Source organism: Gopherus flavomarginatus, chromosome 6 (genome assembly GCF_025201925.1).
Source record: "Gopherus flavomarginatus isolate rGopFla2 chromosome 6, rGopFla2.mat.asm, whole genome shotgun sequence".
In the NCBI taxonomy this organism is placed as follows: Eukaryota; Metazoa; Chordata; order Testudines; family Testudinidae; genus Gopherus; species Gopherus flavomarginatus.
Window position 1 is genome coordinate 73,994,495 of NC_066622.1, and position 17,262 is coordinate 74,011,756.

General features: G+C 46.0%; 1 protein-coding gene across 7 annotated transcripts in view; it reads right to left on the reverse strand.

The window, feature by feature from the left end:
- Window positions 1-17,262, reverse strand: part of CHUK (component of inhibitor of nuclear factor kappa B kinase complex) — a 95,753-nt gene that overhangs the window by 4,030 nt on the left and 74,461 nt on the right. For 6 of the 7 annotated variants that reach the window (XM_050960118.1, XM_050960115.1, XM_050960117.1 and 3 more), the window contains 3 exons: window positions 16,890-16,986; window positions 15,971-16,118; window positions 14,993-15,129 (listed from right to left, as the gene is read on the reverse strand). In XM_050960118.1, the coding sequence (XP_050816075.1) occupies window positions 14,993-15,129; window positions 15,971-16,118; window positions 16,890-16,986 (382 nt within the window). Of the gene's footprint in view, window positions 1-7,227; window positions 8,662-14,992; window positions 15,130-15,970; window positions 16,119-16,889; window positions 16,987-17,262 lie in introns of those variants that run through there. The other variant, XM_050960113.1, reaches the window with a different exon arrangement.

Sequence of the window (17,262 nt, forward strand, 5' to 3'; positions counted from 1 at the left end):
TACAGCAGTTTATCTGCAATTCTAAAAGTTACTCTGCAATTGTATTTGGCATGCCACTCTGCTGATGCCAAGGGAGTGACATAGAGGGCTTCCAGCCACCATCCACAGGGCAAATATTAAATTAGGAATGGTTCACTGAACAATAATGCCCTGCATTCACTCAGGACAGGTCAGAGTTCCAGAGAGGTGCCATAATACTGGAGACCTCAAAAGACGAACAGAAATGCCATGAATTACCTGGGATCTAATCTGAAGCAGCCAATTTCTAAAATTCTGAGTAACCAAGTATGACCTTAAGAGCCTCACGATGGGAAATGACTCACAGTTCAGTAAATACAATGGTTACCAGGCCTGCCAAACTCTCTGCATCTTAGCAGTGCTGTCATAATATTTATCCAAAAAGCATCTTGTAAAAATTGGCGACCCTCGGGTCATTAATACTGGATGATGTAGAAATGCTTACTTACTGTAACTGTGGTTCTTCAAGATGTGATGCAGACGTGTATTCCAGGTAGGCATGTGTGCACCCTGCAGGCCAGAGACCTTTGCCTATCAGTACTCTTAGAGGGGTGGCACTTATGTCTCGTATCTGTAGCCCCGCTCCTGAGTATACGAGGAAGCACCACCGCAATCCCTCTCAGTTCCTTGGCACTGAAGACTCTGATGCAGAGGGAACAGAGGGTGAGATGTGGAATACATGTCTGCATCACATATCGAAGAACCACAGTTACTATAAGTAACTATTTCTTCTTCGAGTAGATGCAGATGTATATATTCCACCAGGTAGGTGATTCACAAGCAACACTCCACAGTTCCTTTGCACTGAAAGTCCAAGGGAAGACTCTGATGCAGAGGGGATGGAGGGTCCATTGTGGAATACACATGTCTAACCTTTTATCTGAGCAGGACTGAACAGTTTCATGCTTGCCTCGCCTGTTCATATCATATGTGGATTGCAGGAAGGGACAAATTTTCTGTGCAGACCATCTCTAGATGGTAACGTCTTGTTCAGAGACATGAGCGCCACCCGTCTAAAAGTACTGCTAGGCAAAAGTCTATGGCACATGGGGCGCACAACATGCCCCCTGGAATACATGTCTGCATCACATGTTGAAGAACCACAGTCTAATATATAGAGGTGTTACTCCACCAGGAAAGAATGCAGCTTGGGGAAAAAATACAGGCAAATACACAGCCTGGTGCAAATGAAACAGATAAGATAAGAAGTTTGGATAAGAAGTTTGGGTGCGGTTGGAACATTACCTTATCCTTGGAGAACTGCATGTAAGGAGGCCCCACCATCAGGGCCTGCAACTCACCCACCCTCCTGGCAGCGATAATGGCTATCAAGAATGCAGTTTTCTGAGACAGAGGTGGCAGTGGACAGGATGCAAGAGATTCAAATGGAGGCCCCAACAGAGCTGTTAAAATCATGTTCAGGTCCCATAAAGGGACCGGCTCTTGGACCGGAAGATGTAGGTGCAGAAGTCCTCTCAGAAAGCTCATCACCATGGCACTGAAACAAATTGATTTCCCTTGGATAGGGGGATGAAACACTGATATTGCTGCCAAGTACACACTCAGAGCTGGGAGCCAAGACTGATTTCTGTAGGTGTAGCAGGTACTCCAAGATGTCTTGGATGAAAGTCCCCACCAGGTGGGCCCCACTTAGCCTATTAAATTAGGTATTAGCTTGGATTTTACTCTTATTATCTTTTGTAACTAATCCTGAAGTTTATGCATCATCACTTGTAATCACTTAAAATCTATCTTCCTGTACTTAATAAACTTATTGTTTTATCTTAACCAGTGTGTTTGGATTGAAGTGTGGGAAACTCCATTTGAGATAACAAGGCTGGTACATATATCATTTTCCTTTGATGAAATGATGGATTCCCTATGAGCTGGTACTGTTCAGAAGGGTACTGAGCAGTACAATACGCACATTTCTGTGGGAACAAGGCTGGGCCTAGAGAGCTTGTGGGTGTTGCCCTGTATGTAATTCATGAGTGACTAGTCAAGAGTGCTCATTATTTAGCTGGGAGTGAATCTGCAGGTTGAAGGCTGCATGAGCAGGCAAGAATTGGCTGTTCTGACAACAAAACAGTGTAAAAGGCACCCCAGGCTAGAGAGTTAAAGGGACAGAGCTGTTCAACTGTCCAGATTGTACCCTGGATAATATTACAGTCTGAAGCAGGCCTCACTGAGTTCTCTAACAGATAAAGTTTTAAGGCAGTTTTCTCTGGATCTAGCAGCTCTTCGGATAAGGACTTGAGATCCTTAAATTTTCCCTAACATCACACTCACCCAGGCGGTATACACAATTGGTAAACATGAAGTGCTGCATGGGTTTGTAAGATTTTTTAAAAATGGTATGAAAATTATAGGCTATGGATGGCATTATAGAATAGAGAAAGTTGCATGCTGGGACTGTAGCCCGCAGCTCCCAGAGATCTCTAGGCAAGTCGTTTCTATCTGACAACACATTGCAAAAATTTTCCAAAAGTCACTGTGCCAGACAGTAGGGTGTGGCACAATGGGACACCTACCTGTGGTGCACTGCACTTTGCACTGACACAAGCACTGCTGGTGAGTACACGCAGTTCTGACACAAGCAGACAAGTTTGAATGCGTATGAGCAATATACTAATTTTGTCAGCTGTACATCCACGTAACTTTAATAAATCATAGTTCGTAGTGTACACATAGCCTTGGAGTGAGCATTATTAAGGTGCATAACAGCCCCACATGACAAACATTTAAAACCTCAAAAATTTTAAGCAGACATAAGGAAATCTCCCTACTTGGAACAAAACAAATCAATCAAACACTATTAAATTAAAACCCATTAAATACTACAATACACCCTAACTACCACTAACTAAACTATTTATAAATAAACTAATGTGTGAGTGGATGAGATGGCACTGTCAGTTGGCATCATCTTAAAGCCAAATGTGGTGAAAGGAACTGAGGGCCAGTTGGTCACTCCATCCCCTTTTATAAACCTCATAGGGGAGGAGCTTGAGGCTATGCAGGAAACAGCTGTAGCCAACAGACGTGGTTGACTAAAGCATTCTGATCTCCAGTGCATGTGGCACCAGATGTGGAGCCCATATAGACAAGCACTCAAGGAATAATGGAACACTACAGAGGAAGAATATGGACAACAAGGAGAAACACAGTACACGCTGATTGGAAGAGTAGTCAGCGAAAGGAGTATACCTAATTGTAGCAGGGTGGACCCCTGCTCCTGCCCTGAAGAGTTAAAAACAGCCCTGGGAGGGGGCTGTGGCTGGAGAAAGCAGCTTTTAGGCTGGGCTGATTGGGGGAAGTGGCTGCAGCTGGGGCCACGCTCCAAACAGACTCAGCTGGACCTATAAAGGCAGAGAAGCCAGGGGCAGACAGACAGTCTCCCTCTGCCTGTAGAGGGAGAAGGGCCTGGCTGCAGGGAGCTAGAGACAGGGTACCTGAGTGAAGCCGGCTGGGGACAGGCAAAGGAGCTGGGGAGCTCCAGCCTGGAAAGCCCCAGGCTACGGCCTAGCATAAGGCCAACAGTTACTGGGGGTTGCAGAGGGCAGCCCAGGGGTAGGCCAAGGCAGCAGGTCCAAACCCTCCTTGCCAGTGATGAGTAGGCTGATACTGCAGTCTGCCCCAGGGCGCAGGGGCTAGACAATAACTGGCAGTAGCCGTATACTGAGGTGAGGTGGGGATAGTGGGTTGGGGTTCCCCTGGGGGAGGAAGAACCTGAGAGAAAGGGGTTACTGCCAGGGGGAAGCACCTCAGGTAAAATGGCACCAGGGTCCAGGGAGGGACACGGGGGGCCCAAGAGGACTGGCGGATCACCGGCCTGCAGAGGGCGCTTCTGGCTGGAAAAAGAGCTAATTCCCAGGAGTCACCAGAAGGAGGCATCGCAGGGGTGAGTCTGCACCTCTACACTAATCCAGCCAGAAAGCTGGGTGAGGTTTGAGGGAAACAATTGAAATGCCTGAACATGCAAGGCATCAGGACAATAATACAGAGGAACTGGAACTACTGGTGCAGGAGGCCAAACCGGATATTATAGGGATAAGAAATCATGGTGGAATAGTGCTCATGACTGGAATACAGGCATTGAAGGCTGTGTGCTGTTTAGGAAAGATAGCAATAAAGGCAAAGGTGGAGGGATAGAGTTCTGTTAAATACAATATGATAGCATAGACAAAACTGAATCTGTTTGAGTCAAAATCACTTTGGGGAAGGATTGTAAAAGAAGTTCTATTAGGATAAGGTTGGAGTATGCAACAGATCTCCAGGGCTGGACTCAGATACTGATAAAGAGCTCATATTATTAGAGAGATAAATACTTTAGGGAATTATGTCAAAATGGGAGACTAACTTCCTGGATAGGGATTGAAAAATAAATGTTGCTGATATGGCCCAGTTATTTTTGGATGCGATAGATGACAGTTTTCATTATCAACTTGTCACTGAATTAACAAGAGATGATGCAATTTTATACTTGATTTTGATAAGTAGTGAGGACTTCATAAAAGAGCTGGTCATAGGAAATAACCTTTGATCGAGTGATTCAGTTTAAATTAAATGGAAGGATAATCAAAACCAGGCATCAACTATAGTTTTTCATTTCAAAAGAGAAAACTTTGGAAAATTAAGGGAATTAATTAAAGAAATCAACTGGGCTAGAGAGCTCAAAGACTTAGAGATAGAGCCAGCTTGCAATTTCTTGTTGTGAAAGACTCTAGACCCAGCTGGATGAATAGTCACCTCAAAAAGGTTATTAGTAGTAAGGAGAGAACCTTTAGGGAATGAAAGCGACATCTTGGAGGTTAGGAAATGTGTGAATAAATGTGAATTAGCTCTTGTCACGAAGATTAAAATTTATTTATTTATTTTTAGAAAGAAGGTAAGTGAGTATCTTTTATAGGACCAACTTCTATTGGTGAGAGAGACATACAAAGAGCTCTTCAGGTAAGCTCAAAAGCTTGTGTCTCTCACCAACAGAAGCTGGTCCAATAAAAGATATTACCTCACCCACTTCGTCTCTCTAATATCCTGGGACCAACATGGCTACAACAACACTGCATACGACTTTTTTAGTTATATAAATAAATAGAGAATAAGGAAGGATGAGGTCGGGCTGCTATGTAGCCTAGATGGGAAGGAGATTAAAGATAATATACGTATGGCCCAAAAACTAAATGAACACTTTGCCTCGGTTTTCAATTAAAATGAGAACATGGATGGGCATGTAGGCAATTTGGCTGATGGAAATGAGTGTACAGAAATGGAAATCACCACATCTGAGGTGGAAGAAAAATGTAAAGAACTTAATGCACTCAACTCAAGGGGACTGGATAATCCCATCACAGAATATTGAAAGAACTGCCACATGAGATTGCTAGTCTGGTAGCAAGGATTTTTAATAATTCTATCTATCTGGGAGGTACCGTATGACTGAAGAATAGCTAACATCACACCCATAACCTGGGCACTTATACAACTGCTGGTTTGAGCTCAGTAGCCGGCAAGACTTGAGAACAAATAGTGAAGAAAAAGACAGTTACCTTTTCTGTAATTGGTGTTCTTCAAGATCTGTTGCTCATGTCTATTCCACAATAGGTGTGTGTGCGCTCGCCACGTGCACCCGTGCCGGAAGCTTTTCCCCTAGCAGTACCCTTAGGGGAGCGCCTTAGCGACCCCTGGAGTGGCGCCTCCATGGCATGGTATAAGGAGGGCTGCACACTCCCCACAACCTCAGTTCCTTCTTGCCAGACAATTCCGATAGAGGGGAAGGAGGGCAGGATGTGGAATAGACATGAACAACACATCTCTAAGAATACCAGTTACGGAAAAGGCAACTGTCTTTTCTTCTTCGAGTGATTGCTCATGTGCATTCTATAATAGGTGATTCCAAGCTATATCTGTTGGAGGTGGGTAGGAGTTCACAGATTCTCCGGACGGAGCACAGCTTTGCTGAACCCAGCATCATCCCTGGTCTGGGAGACGATCGCATAGTGCGAGGTGAACATGTGAACTGAAGACCACATGGCAGCCCTACAAATGGCCTCAATGGGGATGTGGGCCAAAAAGGCAGCCAACGAGGCCTGTGCCCGAGTTGAGTGAGCATTCATAATTGGTGGCAGAGGGATTCCCACCAGGTCATAATGGCTGCAGATGCACAAGGTGATCCAGCTGGAGCGCCACTGAGTGGAGATTGGCCGACATTTCATGCGCTCGACTAAGGTAATGAACAGTTGTGAGGACTTTCTGAACAGCTTCGTCTGTGCTCCAGGTAGAAAGCCAGAGCCCGTCTCACATCCAGCATGTGCAGGTGGCGCTCCTCACTGGATGCATGGGGCTTGGGGCAGAGAACTGGCAGAAAAATGTCCTGACTTATGTAATAGGCGGAGACCACCTTCGGGAGGAACAAGGGGTGTGGGCAGAGCTAGACCTTATCCTTATGAAACACCGTGTATGGGGGCTCGGAGGTCAGGACCCTGAGCTCCGAGACCCGCGCAGCCAACATGATCGCAACCAGAAAGGCCACCTTCCACGAGAGGTGTGGCCAGGAGTACGTGGCCAGTGGCTCAAACAGGGGCCCCGCGAGACGGGCCAATACCAAGTTTAGGTCAAACTGTGGGGCTAAGGGCCTAACATGCGGGAATAGACTATTCAAACCCTTAAGGCAGTGTTTTCTAAAGTGTGCTACGCGTACCCCTGGTGGTACGTGAAAGGGTTTCAAGGGGTACATGGCAAAAAAAATTATTTCACTTTCAGTTTTTTTTTATCAGCAGAAAACAATTCACTAAAAGTTTATATATAAGAATGGTGTACACTTGTGTATTTCTACTGTACGTTTACATTGTAACTAATATGATGAGTTCTGTAACATCTAATAGCACAGCAGAGCCAACGCAAACCACGTGTGCGCGTTACCGCGGCTCAGGCAATACACTTCCCTTTGTGGCATTCGCAGAAGTCATACTGATGGATAAAAGATAAGTGCACAACTACTCGTAGTAATCTAAAGATTGTAGCAAGTACATACTTGGTGTCTATTATTATACAAAATTTCTCTGTTTTTGTTAAACCCATTTACAATGGATCGCTAGCTAAAAACGGGAAGTTTGAAATGTACAAAAGAAAATTATGAAGGAAATACGAATGTTAGTGATAATTATGCCGAAAAATGCAGTGATATGACAGACAATTATGACGACAAAATTAGTGAACCTTGTGAACCATCTGTAAGTTTATTGAACGTATCAGCTGCAAAGAAAACAAAAAAAGCCCACAAATATGCTGAATATCTTAAACTGGGATTTTCGTGGACTGGCGATGAGGTGGAGCCTGTTCCACTATGTGTGATTTGTTACGAGACACTCACAGATGAAAATATGAAACCATCCAACCTAAAATGCCATTCTGATAGCAAACAAAGAATATGAGGGAAAACCTGTAAAATTCTTCGAAAATAGGCTCAAATATCTCCAAAAGTCCCAAAAAACAATTCATAATGTGAAGGGAGGTGAAAATATTAAAGCTTTGGAAGCTTCATATAGCGTGGCATGCTTAATTGCAAAGGCCAGAGCTGCTGAAGTGATTGACGAGACATTAGTAAAACCTGCAGCCAAAGTAATGGTACAAGTGATGACTGGAGACAAGGCTAGCAAAGCTATAGATTGTGTCTCCCTCTCAAATAACACTGTTCTCGTAGAATCACAGATAAGGCTGAAAACGTAAAGCAGCAATTATTGTCAAGAGTACAAAAGAGTTGTTACTATGCACTGCAAGCGGATGAATCCACTGATATTGTGAATTTAGCTAATCTTTTGTTTGTCAGATACGAGCTGAATAATGAAGTCCACAATGACTTTTTGTTCTTTTCAACATATATACCAACACATACAACTGGAGAAGCTATTTTTAAAAAGTTATTGAGGACTTTATCAAAAACAATGACTTGGACTGGAGTTGTGTTGGAATAAGCACAGATGGCGCCAGAGCCATGATTGGTTTAAAGAAAGGAGTTGTTGCACGTAGTCAAGCTGTTGCGCCAGAAGCAAAATCAACTCGTTGCATTCACAGGGAAGCACTCGCCACTCAGAACATGCATGCAGATCTAAAGCAAGTACTGGATGATGCTGTGAAAATAATCAATTTTGTGAAAGGCCGCCCTCTGAATGCCCGGCTGTTTTCTCAGCTTTGTGATGAAATGGGCAGCGATTACACAACTCCTATTTCACACTGAAGCGCGTTGGCTTTTGCATGGAAAAGTTCTGAATCGCCTGTTTGAGCTGCGAGAACCGCACGTATTTTTAGATGAAATCAACCTGTGAGACTGTATACACGACTGAAAGTGGCTACGCAAACTAGCATATATTGCAGACATCTTTGCTCAAACAACTTCAATCTATCCTTGCAAGGGAAACTCATATCCCTATTCCATGTTCAAGACAAAGTGAGTGCCGTGGTCGCAAAACTGAAACTGTGGCATAAACGTCTTAGTCATTGTGAACTGGATTCCTTTCCATGTCTTCATGACTTAGTAATAAACTCGACTAACAAACTTGATAGTCATGTGTTGCAAACCATGAAGCAGCATTTGGAAAGCTTGCAGAAAGATCTTCGTAAGTATTCCCCTGAACCAGACGGCACCTTTGAATGAATAAGGAACCCTTTTATCATCAACGTTCAAACACTGCCAAATAACCTCTCTGCTTCAGAAGAACAGCTCTTGGAGCTGGCTTCAGATAGCTTCCTGAAAACAAAATCTGAGCAAAATACACTGATGTCATTTTGGTTGTGGGTTAGCTCTGAATATCCAGCTCTGTCAGACAAAGCTGTCAAGTATCTTCTGCCTTTTCCACCTCGTATTTGTGCAAGATCAGATTCTCTGCACTGGTTGGCATCAAAACAAAAACACAAGATCGTCTTATTGACGTAGAGCTCCATCTTCGTCTTAAGATCACAAACACAGAGCCAGATATCCCCACAATGGTGTTTGGTCAAAAGCAGTTCCATCCCTTCTACTGAATAGTTTGGTTTGTACTGAAAATTTTTCAATACCAAAATAGTAAGTATTAAAACTAGTGCTATCTTCACTAACCTAACCAAATCAGCGTATTTTAATTTCAGAATGATACAAATTCACTAATATATATATACACACACACACATATACACACACGCTGTTCTGCCAGACTGTTGATTCGCTTCTAATTATTTGAATTATTTCTAGTACTATTTCTATATGTAACTATTATTTCTATTAAAAGTTTTGTTTCAACTGTCTGTAATATAATTTTGTATTTATTTCTAACTAACATTTAATCCAGAATGAAACAAATTAGGAATGTGTTCTAAAAATGTGGCTACCACCCCCCAAAAATGATCTTCACCGGAGAAGGGGTACGCCAGTAAGATAAATGTCTCCAAAGGGGTACTCAACTATTGTAAGTTTGAGAAACACTGCCTTAAGGAATGGGCCAGTCATAGCATGGGAGAATACCGTGTGGCCCTGCATCAGCAGATGGCAGGCCGATATGGCTGCCAGATGCACCTTGACTGACAAGGGTGCCAGGCCCTGGGCTGTAAGGTGAAGGAGGTAGTCCAGGATACGCCGGATCGGGGCAGCCACCGAGGAAATGCCCCGTTCATCCACCCATCTGAAAAACCGAGACCATTTTGCCAAATAGGCTCAGCACATGGAGGGCCGCCTAATTTCTAGGAGGACACACTCAACCTCTTCCGAGCATGTCCTTTCCTAATCACTGAGCAGCCACACCGTGAGGTGGAGTACCAATAAGCTGGGGTGGAGGAGAGCAGGTCCAGGCAGGACAGCCACGGTGGGGTGACCGCCAGGCCCATGAGGGTCCCATACCGATGCTGTCTGAACCATGCCAGGGCAATTGAAGGACCCGGGCCTTGTCCGTCTTTATCTTTTCCAGCACATTGCCAATCAGCGGGAACAAGGGAAAGGCATAGAGAACTGGCCTGACCAGGACAGAAGGAAGGCATCGAAAATAGCACCCCATCCCAGCCCTCCCCCACCCCCAGGAGCAGAACCAGGGAAAGCGATGGTTCTGCTGAGTTGCAAACAGGTCCACCTGCAGAGTTCCCCCACACTTGGAAAAGTCTGTGCACCACCTCTCAATGGAGAGATCACTCATGCTGAGAGGAGAAGTCCCTGCTCAAGCAATCCTCCCATGTGTTCCAGGCGCCCGGCAGATGGAAGGCCTGTAGGCAGATGTCATGGGCTATACGGAAATCCCTCAGCTTGAAGGCTTTGCGGCAGAAGATCGTGAGGACCCTGACCACCCAGCCCTTCAGGTGCAAGCAGAAGGCCATGCACACCAGCCATACCGCCCTGAGCTCCTCCACATAAACGTCAAGGGTCAGATCCAGAGGCGACCACAGACGATGGGTCTGAAAGTTCCCCACATGGGCCCCCCATCCCATGTCCGACACCAGCACCAGCAACAGGGCCTGCCGCTGAATGGGACTCCTTGGAGCATGTTTCTCGGGGAGATGATTACTGGTTCAGGTACCATGAGGACTTTGTCCATCCTGTCCCTGGCCTGGGAGAACTCCAAAGCCAACCAGAACTGCAGGGGCCTCATCCTGAGTCTGACATGATGGATCACATACATACACACCCACATATGACACAAGAGCTGCAGACATGCTCTGGCTGTTCTCACCAGAAACCTTGTGTCTGTGTCAATGAGCCCCTTCAGGGTCTCGAACCTGTCTGGTGGGAGGGAGGCTCTGACCGATGAGGCATCCAGGACTGCCCCGATAAACTATGTGTTGAACCGGGTCTAACGTGGACTTGGTGTTGTTTACGAACTAGTCCAAAGTGATGCACGTGGACAGAAGAAGTGCCACGTAATCCTGCACCTGCGACCAGCAGCTGCCCTTGACCAACCAGTCATCCAGATAGGGGAAGGTCTGGACCCCGCCCTGGTGCCTGAGTTAGGCCGCCACCATCGACATACATTTCATGAATACCCATGGGGCACTGGACAGGCCAAACAGGAGGACCATAAATTGGTAGTGTTCCTGTCCCACCAGGAACGGAGGAAGCATCTGTGCCCCTCGAATACATGAATGTGGAAGTACACGTCCTGCAGATCAAGAGAGGCGTACAAGTCCCCAGGATCGAGGGAGGGGATGAGGGAGGCCAGGGAGATCATGCGGAACTTGAGCTTCACCATGTACTGGTTTAGGCCTCAGAGGTCCAGGATGGGCCTGAGTCCCCCTTTGGCCTTCGGGAGAAGGAAATAGCAGGAGTAGTACCCCTTGCCTTTTAACTCCCCAGGTACCACTTCCACCGCTCCTAGGCCCAGGAGTCGCCCCACCTCCTGCTTGAGCAGGGTCTTGTGCGAGGAGTTTCCTGGGAGGGACAGGGGGTGGTTGGGCGGGGAGGAAGTAAACTGGAGTGTGTAGCCCCAGGAGATGGTGTTGAGGACCCATTGGTCCGAGGTCAGCTGCAACCACTCTGGGAGGAAAACACACAACCGATTGGTGAAGGGAAGCTTTACTGGGGGTTGATCCCTGATGAGAACTGGCATGGCGCCCCTGGGCATTTCATCAAAATCACCTTTTCTCTGCCTGCTTGCCCTTGGAGGACCCAGGCTGGGGGGCAGGGCGAGACTGCCTCTGTGGGCACCTCTTATAGTCCCACGACTTCTTATAAGCGGTCTCATATTTTGGGTAGATGACCTGAGTGGAAATCTGCTGCACCTTGAACTTAGGTTTAGCCAGAGCTGGAACATAGAGACCCAGAGTCTGGAGAGTCATGCGGGAGTCTTTCAGGCCATGCAATTTTGTATCCGTTTGGACAGTCCAGAGAGCAGGAGCCACGATGCCCTTCTCATGGACACTGCTAAGGCCATGGACCGCGTGGCCGTGGCTACTGCATCTGAAGCTGCCCGCAGGGTTGCCCTGGCAGCTGCTGTACCCTCCTCCACCAGCGCTTTGAACTCCTTCCTGTCACGCTCCTGGAGGGAGTCCTCGAACTTGGGCAGGGAGCCCCACAGATTGAACTCATACCAGCCTAGGAGAGCTTTGTGGTTCACCACCTGTAACTGTAAGCTCGAGGACGAATAAATTTTCCTTCCAAAAGAGTCCAGCCTCCACGAATCTTTATTTTTCGGGGTAGGGGCTGGCTGGCCCTGCCACTCCCTGCGGTTGACCGACTCGACCACCAGGGAGTTAGGAGCAGGGTGAGTATGTAAGTATTTATGCCCCTTGGCGGGTACAAGATACTTGCATTCTGCTTTCTTGGAGGTGGGGGGCAAATGAGGCCGGTGTTTGTCACAGGGCATTTGAAATTTTTGCCACCCCTTCATGGAGAGGCTAGGGTACCCTACCCAGTGCCGAGGAGGACAGCACATTAAACAGAGTCTTTGAGGGCTCCTCCATCTCCTCTGCTTGGAGGTGGAGGCTTGATGCCACCCTTTTTAAGAGTTTCTGGTGGGCCCTAAAGTGCTCTTAAAGAACAGAAAGAGGCGGGGCCATAATCACCTCATATGGGGAGGGTGAGGAGGCCGGTGCAGTACTTTGAGTGTCCACCGGCACCAGAGGGTCTACCACCTGGATGTCTCCAGGCACAGTGACGAGAATGTACGTCCCACCGACTCCTTCCTCAGAGGTCTGGAGAGGGAGGCTGATGGTCCTTCTGAGGCTCCAGCCACCGAGCGAGCCCCCACAAGCCTTTAACTCTGAACTGCCCTTTGATTTATTCTCTTTCATGATGTTTCAGATAGACAGATGTCAGTGCTGGGCAACTTGTATGACTGCTAGCAAGCATCTTCACTCTGAAGACAGAATGAAGATGGTGATATCTGGTGCCAATATATTCTTCTCTCTTACTCCAAATGGGGCAAGCAGACAAGGTCTGCACCACTCAGTGAGCAGCCATGTCTCGAACACAGAAAATAACTTGTCTTGCTCTAGTGTGAATGACATCACATGAATCTTTTTAACACAGATAAACCCAGCTTAAGAAATTCCTGATCCAACTTTCAGTGCCCCAACTCTGAGGCACACATCGCTTTCCTCTGCCAGCGTACAACTTGACTAGATTCACTGAAAATAAATTAAAGTAAAGAAAAAGCTAGTTCTGATGAGACAGCAGGTGCACCAGATCCAACCACGGACTCAACAAATAGGACAGAGCAACTACCCACATTTAAAGATATGCTCTTGGCATTGTAAGATGCCTGCAAAGAAGCACACTGCTCTGAGCTAAGCCAACAACTTTTACAGCTTTTAGGTGTGACCCAGAAAGTCCCTCAATGCCAACTGGCAGAGGGCATACCATACCATAACTCACATCAGGCCTGACATTCATTGCCTCAACACAGTGTTGTCATAATCTGTACCTACAAGGCATCATGTAAGGTATACAAAACAGTAACATGCTGGTCTTTAATATTATCTCACAATATATGTAACAGGTTGTGTATAAAGAACGATGGATGTGTACTGGAAGAAAGTGTTTTGCAAGGAGTGCATAAATCCAGCCTGTCCTGGACAAAGAAATGTCATTTCACCAGCTTTCCTGCGTCTCCAGGGTAAATTGAGCCAGATAATATCTCAGAGGAAAAGTACATCTACATATAAAGTTAAAGCCATCAAGCTAAATGAGCGAAGGAGGAGACCACTTAGCTATCATGATAGGGGATGGAGCCCACACTCCAGGCAGCCTTCCCTAGCTCTTGAAATAGACAACAGACTTTGGGAAATACAAGCAGCAGCATACAGCCATTTTGGCATCCATCACTGGACAGACAAAAGAGGCTAGAGCTCTGGTAATCTGAAAAAGGTGGATCCTTTAGCCAAGTGGGTTAAAGTCTCTGGGAACTTGCTGAAGCTAAGTTTTAGTCACTAGAACGCATATTTTGTTTTACCTGTACCCACATCTATGTCTTCTGTTCTTACTTATCACTTAAATGTGTGCTCTTCGTTATAAAACTTGCTCTTGTTTTACTACCAAACCATCTCGGTGCTGTGTACTAAACTGAAAGGTGAAGTCCTCAGCTAAATTAACAAGTTGGTGTGTGTTCTGTCTCTTTGTGGGCAGCACATACAACTTCTGGGTATCCGAGACATATACTGGACACTGTTTTGGGGAGACTCAGAATTGAAAGAGCTGTTGGTGTCCCCCTGCAAGGAGTAACCAGGTTGGTGAAAACTAGGGCAAGAGCATTGTGCAGTGAGTAGGTTGCTGGTATGTGGACTCTAAGCCAAAGCTGCACAGCACAGCAGCAGGCAGTGCCAGAATCCCTGCTAGTCTGGCTGAACCCCCATAGCATCACAAGAGCAGCAACTGGGGCCAGCAAGTTTCATAAATGAACAAGACTTCAGCCTAGTTTCTGATTCTGATATTCAGTATGGTTGTAACATACAAGACCTGTTAGGACTCTATCCTTCCACATACTCCAAAAAGGCACCAACACTCAACTGAATGGGAGTGCAAGATCACAGGCTAATTGCTGCCCTGAGCCCAGGCAACCTCATTGACCCCAGCTCCAGATCAGTCAAGAGAAACTGAACAATCAGAGTCCACTTGAACTGAAGATGATTCAGGGCTACTGCAGCTGCAATGGACACCAAATGTGGCCAGCTTTAATCAGGATTAACAATAGGCCAGGCAGCCAGCAAGAGGACTTGGGCAAGAAGAGAGGGCGGATTGTGGTTCACAGTGTTTCATAGGCCAGCCTTACTCTATTCTGGTTCTTACACCACGGCCATCACAATGGTACCTCTAAAGTCACAGTTACTCTACCAAAACGTACCAGGCAGCACACAAGCTGTGTGCTTTTCAAGAAGTCCAACATCCTAATGTAGACAGGCTCCAACTGTGATACACTAAAACTCGGTGAGGGAGTGCAAGCTTTCAGAGCTTTTGCATATAAAATAGGTATACTCTTCAGAAAAGAAGGAGACTGGTCTTAACCTCCCCCTCCTTGGCTCTTACCCATCTCTAGGAGCTGTCATAGAAGAGAGGGGATGGGGTATGTTGCCAGAGGAGTTTGGAGGGAGCCATGCAGCAGTTGAAGAGGTGGCTGCACTTTCGATGCTGGAACTCACAAGAGATCGAGCAGAACTCTGAGTCTAGAATAAAAGCAGAATAATTTTCATTGCACATATTCAGTGGATGGACACAGATTTTAGTCCTGCTTCATTTGGGTTTACACTGTGTATACAAGCCAAGAGACCGGTGATTAGTGCATTATAAGCATCGTTCAAGATAAATATACATTAATGCAAAAGCTATGGTAATGAAATATCAAGGTAACAAATTGAAGCCCCAGAGGATGATGAATTGCCAGTGTTTAAGGTTGTCACATCCACAGTAACTTACCCAAATTGCACATACTGTATATTTTAAGCTCAAGTCACCTATGGCACTCACCCTCCCAAGCCCATGCACTACAGTAACCCTCCAGGCTGGGGAGAGCTGTATATGGTTTCAGAACTGAACTGGCAAGTGGCCAGGAGATGCAAAGCTTTCACTTCCCCAGGACCTGAGAGGGTAGCCTGGGGTAGCAGAGACAGACAAACTGATGTGACTGGTGCTCCAGCCACACCATCTGTCTTGCTTCCCTAGCACAACAGCAGTAATGTAGGAAGCAGATGTGCTACTCCACAGCAGGCTTTTTCCTTGTTTTGGCTATTTAGACTAAGTTCTTCAGGGTAGCAACTGTCTCTCTGTGTGTCTGTGCAGCACCAAGCAAAACAGGGCCCTGATTCTGGCTAGCGCCTCTAAGTGCCACTGTAAGAAATAATATACAGCATGCATAAGCCACAGAACAATTACTGTATATACTCAGCACATAGTGCTTCAAACCTTCCACAACACTTTACCAACCATCACAGATCTGACAGGTCACACACTGCCTGGCTAAAGAGGTTATTGTTAGCATTTAGGGACTTCAATACTAAAGTCACTTACACAAGCAATTTTCAGCAAATGCCAGATTTCCCTCTGTCTTTTTCCCTGCATCTGCATCACCGAACTGTCAGCCTCCTTAATGTTATTCAGAGCCACTTCAATCTTTGGAAGTAAATCAATAATCTTCTGTTTACAGCCTAACAGCTTGCTGTAACAAAGAAGAAATCACAATCACTTTTCCATTCAGTGGGGCACAGGCTTTGGCAGAGTCAATGTGGCTGCACTGATTTTACATCTTGCTATTTAAGGAAAAACTGGGTAAACATGTACTTGTCCCTCAGCATTTACATTGACAGCTGAAGGCACAGATGCACAACTGAAATATTCTTTGGGACCATGGTGGCTCCTAGAAGCCTTCGGGTCTAATAATCAAGGTACACAGCATAAAAAGTTCAATGCAAGAAGGCTTCAGGACTTAGAATTTTCAGTATTTTAGTCTTTCTTCACAAAGAAACCTCCTGCCATGGATCCCGCCACCTCAGCAACAGTCACATATGTACATGGAACTCACTTCCCAGAGGAGATGTGAAATGCTTTTAGGGAAAGCGTTAAGGGGTTGTGTTACAGTATAAGTCAGACGAATGAGTATAGAGTGTCTGCATGTCCTTGAAGGGGAAAGCAATTCTTGGTGGGGGGCTGCAATGCCCCACTGACAACAGAAAATTTGAAGGGAATATATAACAAGGTCTAAGACAGATCTTTCCCCCTTTACTAGCTTTGAAGGTTTAGGGACAGTGATGGGAATATGCCCTTCAGCAATCTGAACTGTCTCTGAATGAAGTTTTTACTCTTGGAATATGAATGCAAGGGCTCTCTCTGCTCCCCAACAGAATTATTATGTTAAAAGGTCTCCAGCCCAGAATGGCAGAAGCTGCATCTTGTCTCTGTTTTCCTCCAGAAAGGAAAGATTTTCTAGTACCTAAGATGTCCAAAGAGCTCCTTGAGAACTCGATCCTGGCTCTGTACAGTCTGCACAATAATCTTCACCATGTCAGTGCTGTCACTGTAGGCGTGATCTGGAAGGGACACCAATTGTCTGGTTAGCATAGTGTTCCTCAGCAAACATCTCAGAGACAAACCCAGAAGTCAAAGAAGGAGTTCTCCTAACAAGCTCTGCCAAAGAAAAAGAGACTTACATAAGAATACAGGAAAAGCCATACGGGGTCAGCAGGAAGGTCCATCTAGCCCAGTATCCTGTCTTCTGACAGTGGCCAATACTAGGTGCCCAGAGGGAATTAACAGGTGATCATCAGTGAATCATCCCATCACCCATTCCCCAGCTTCTGGCAAAC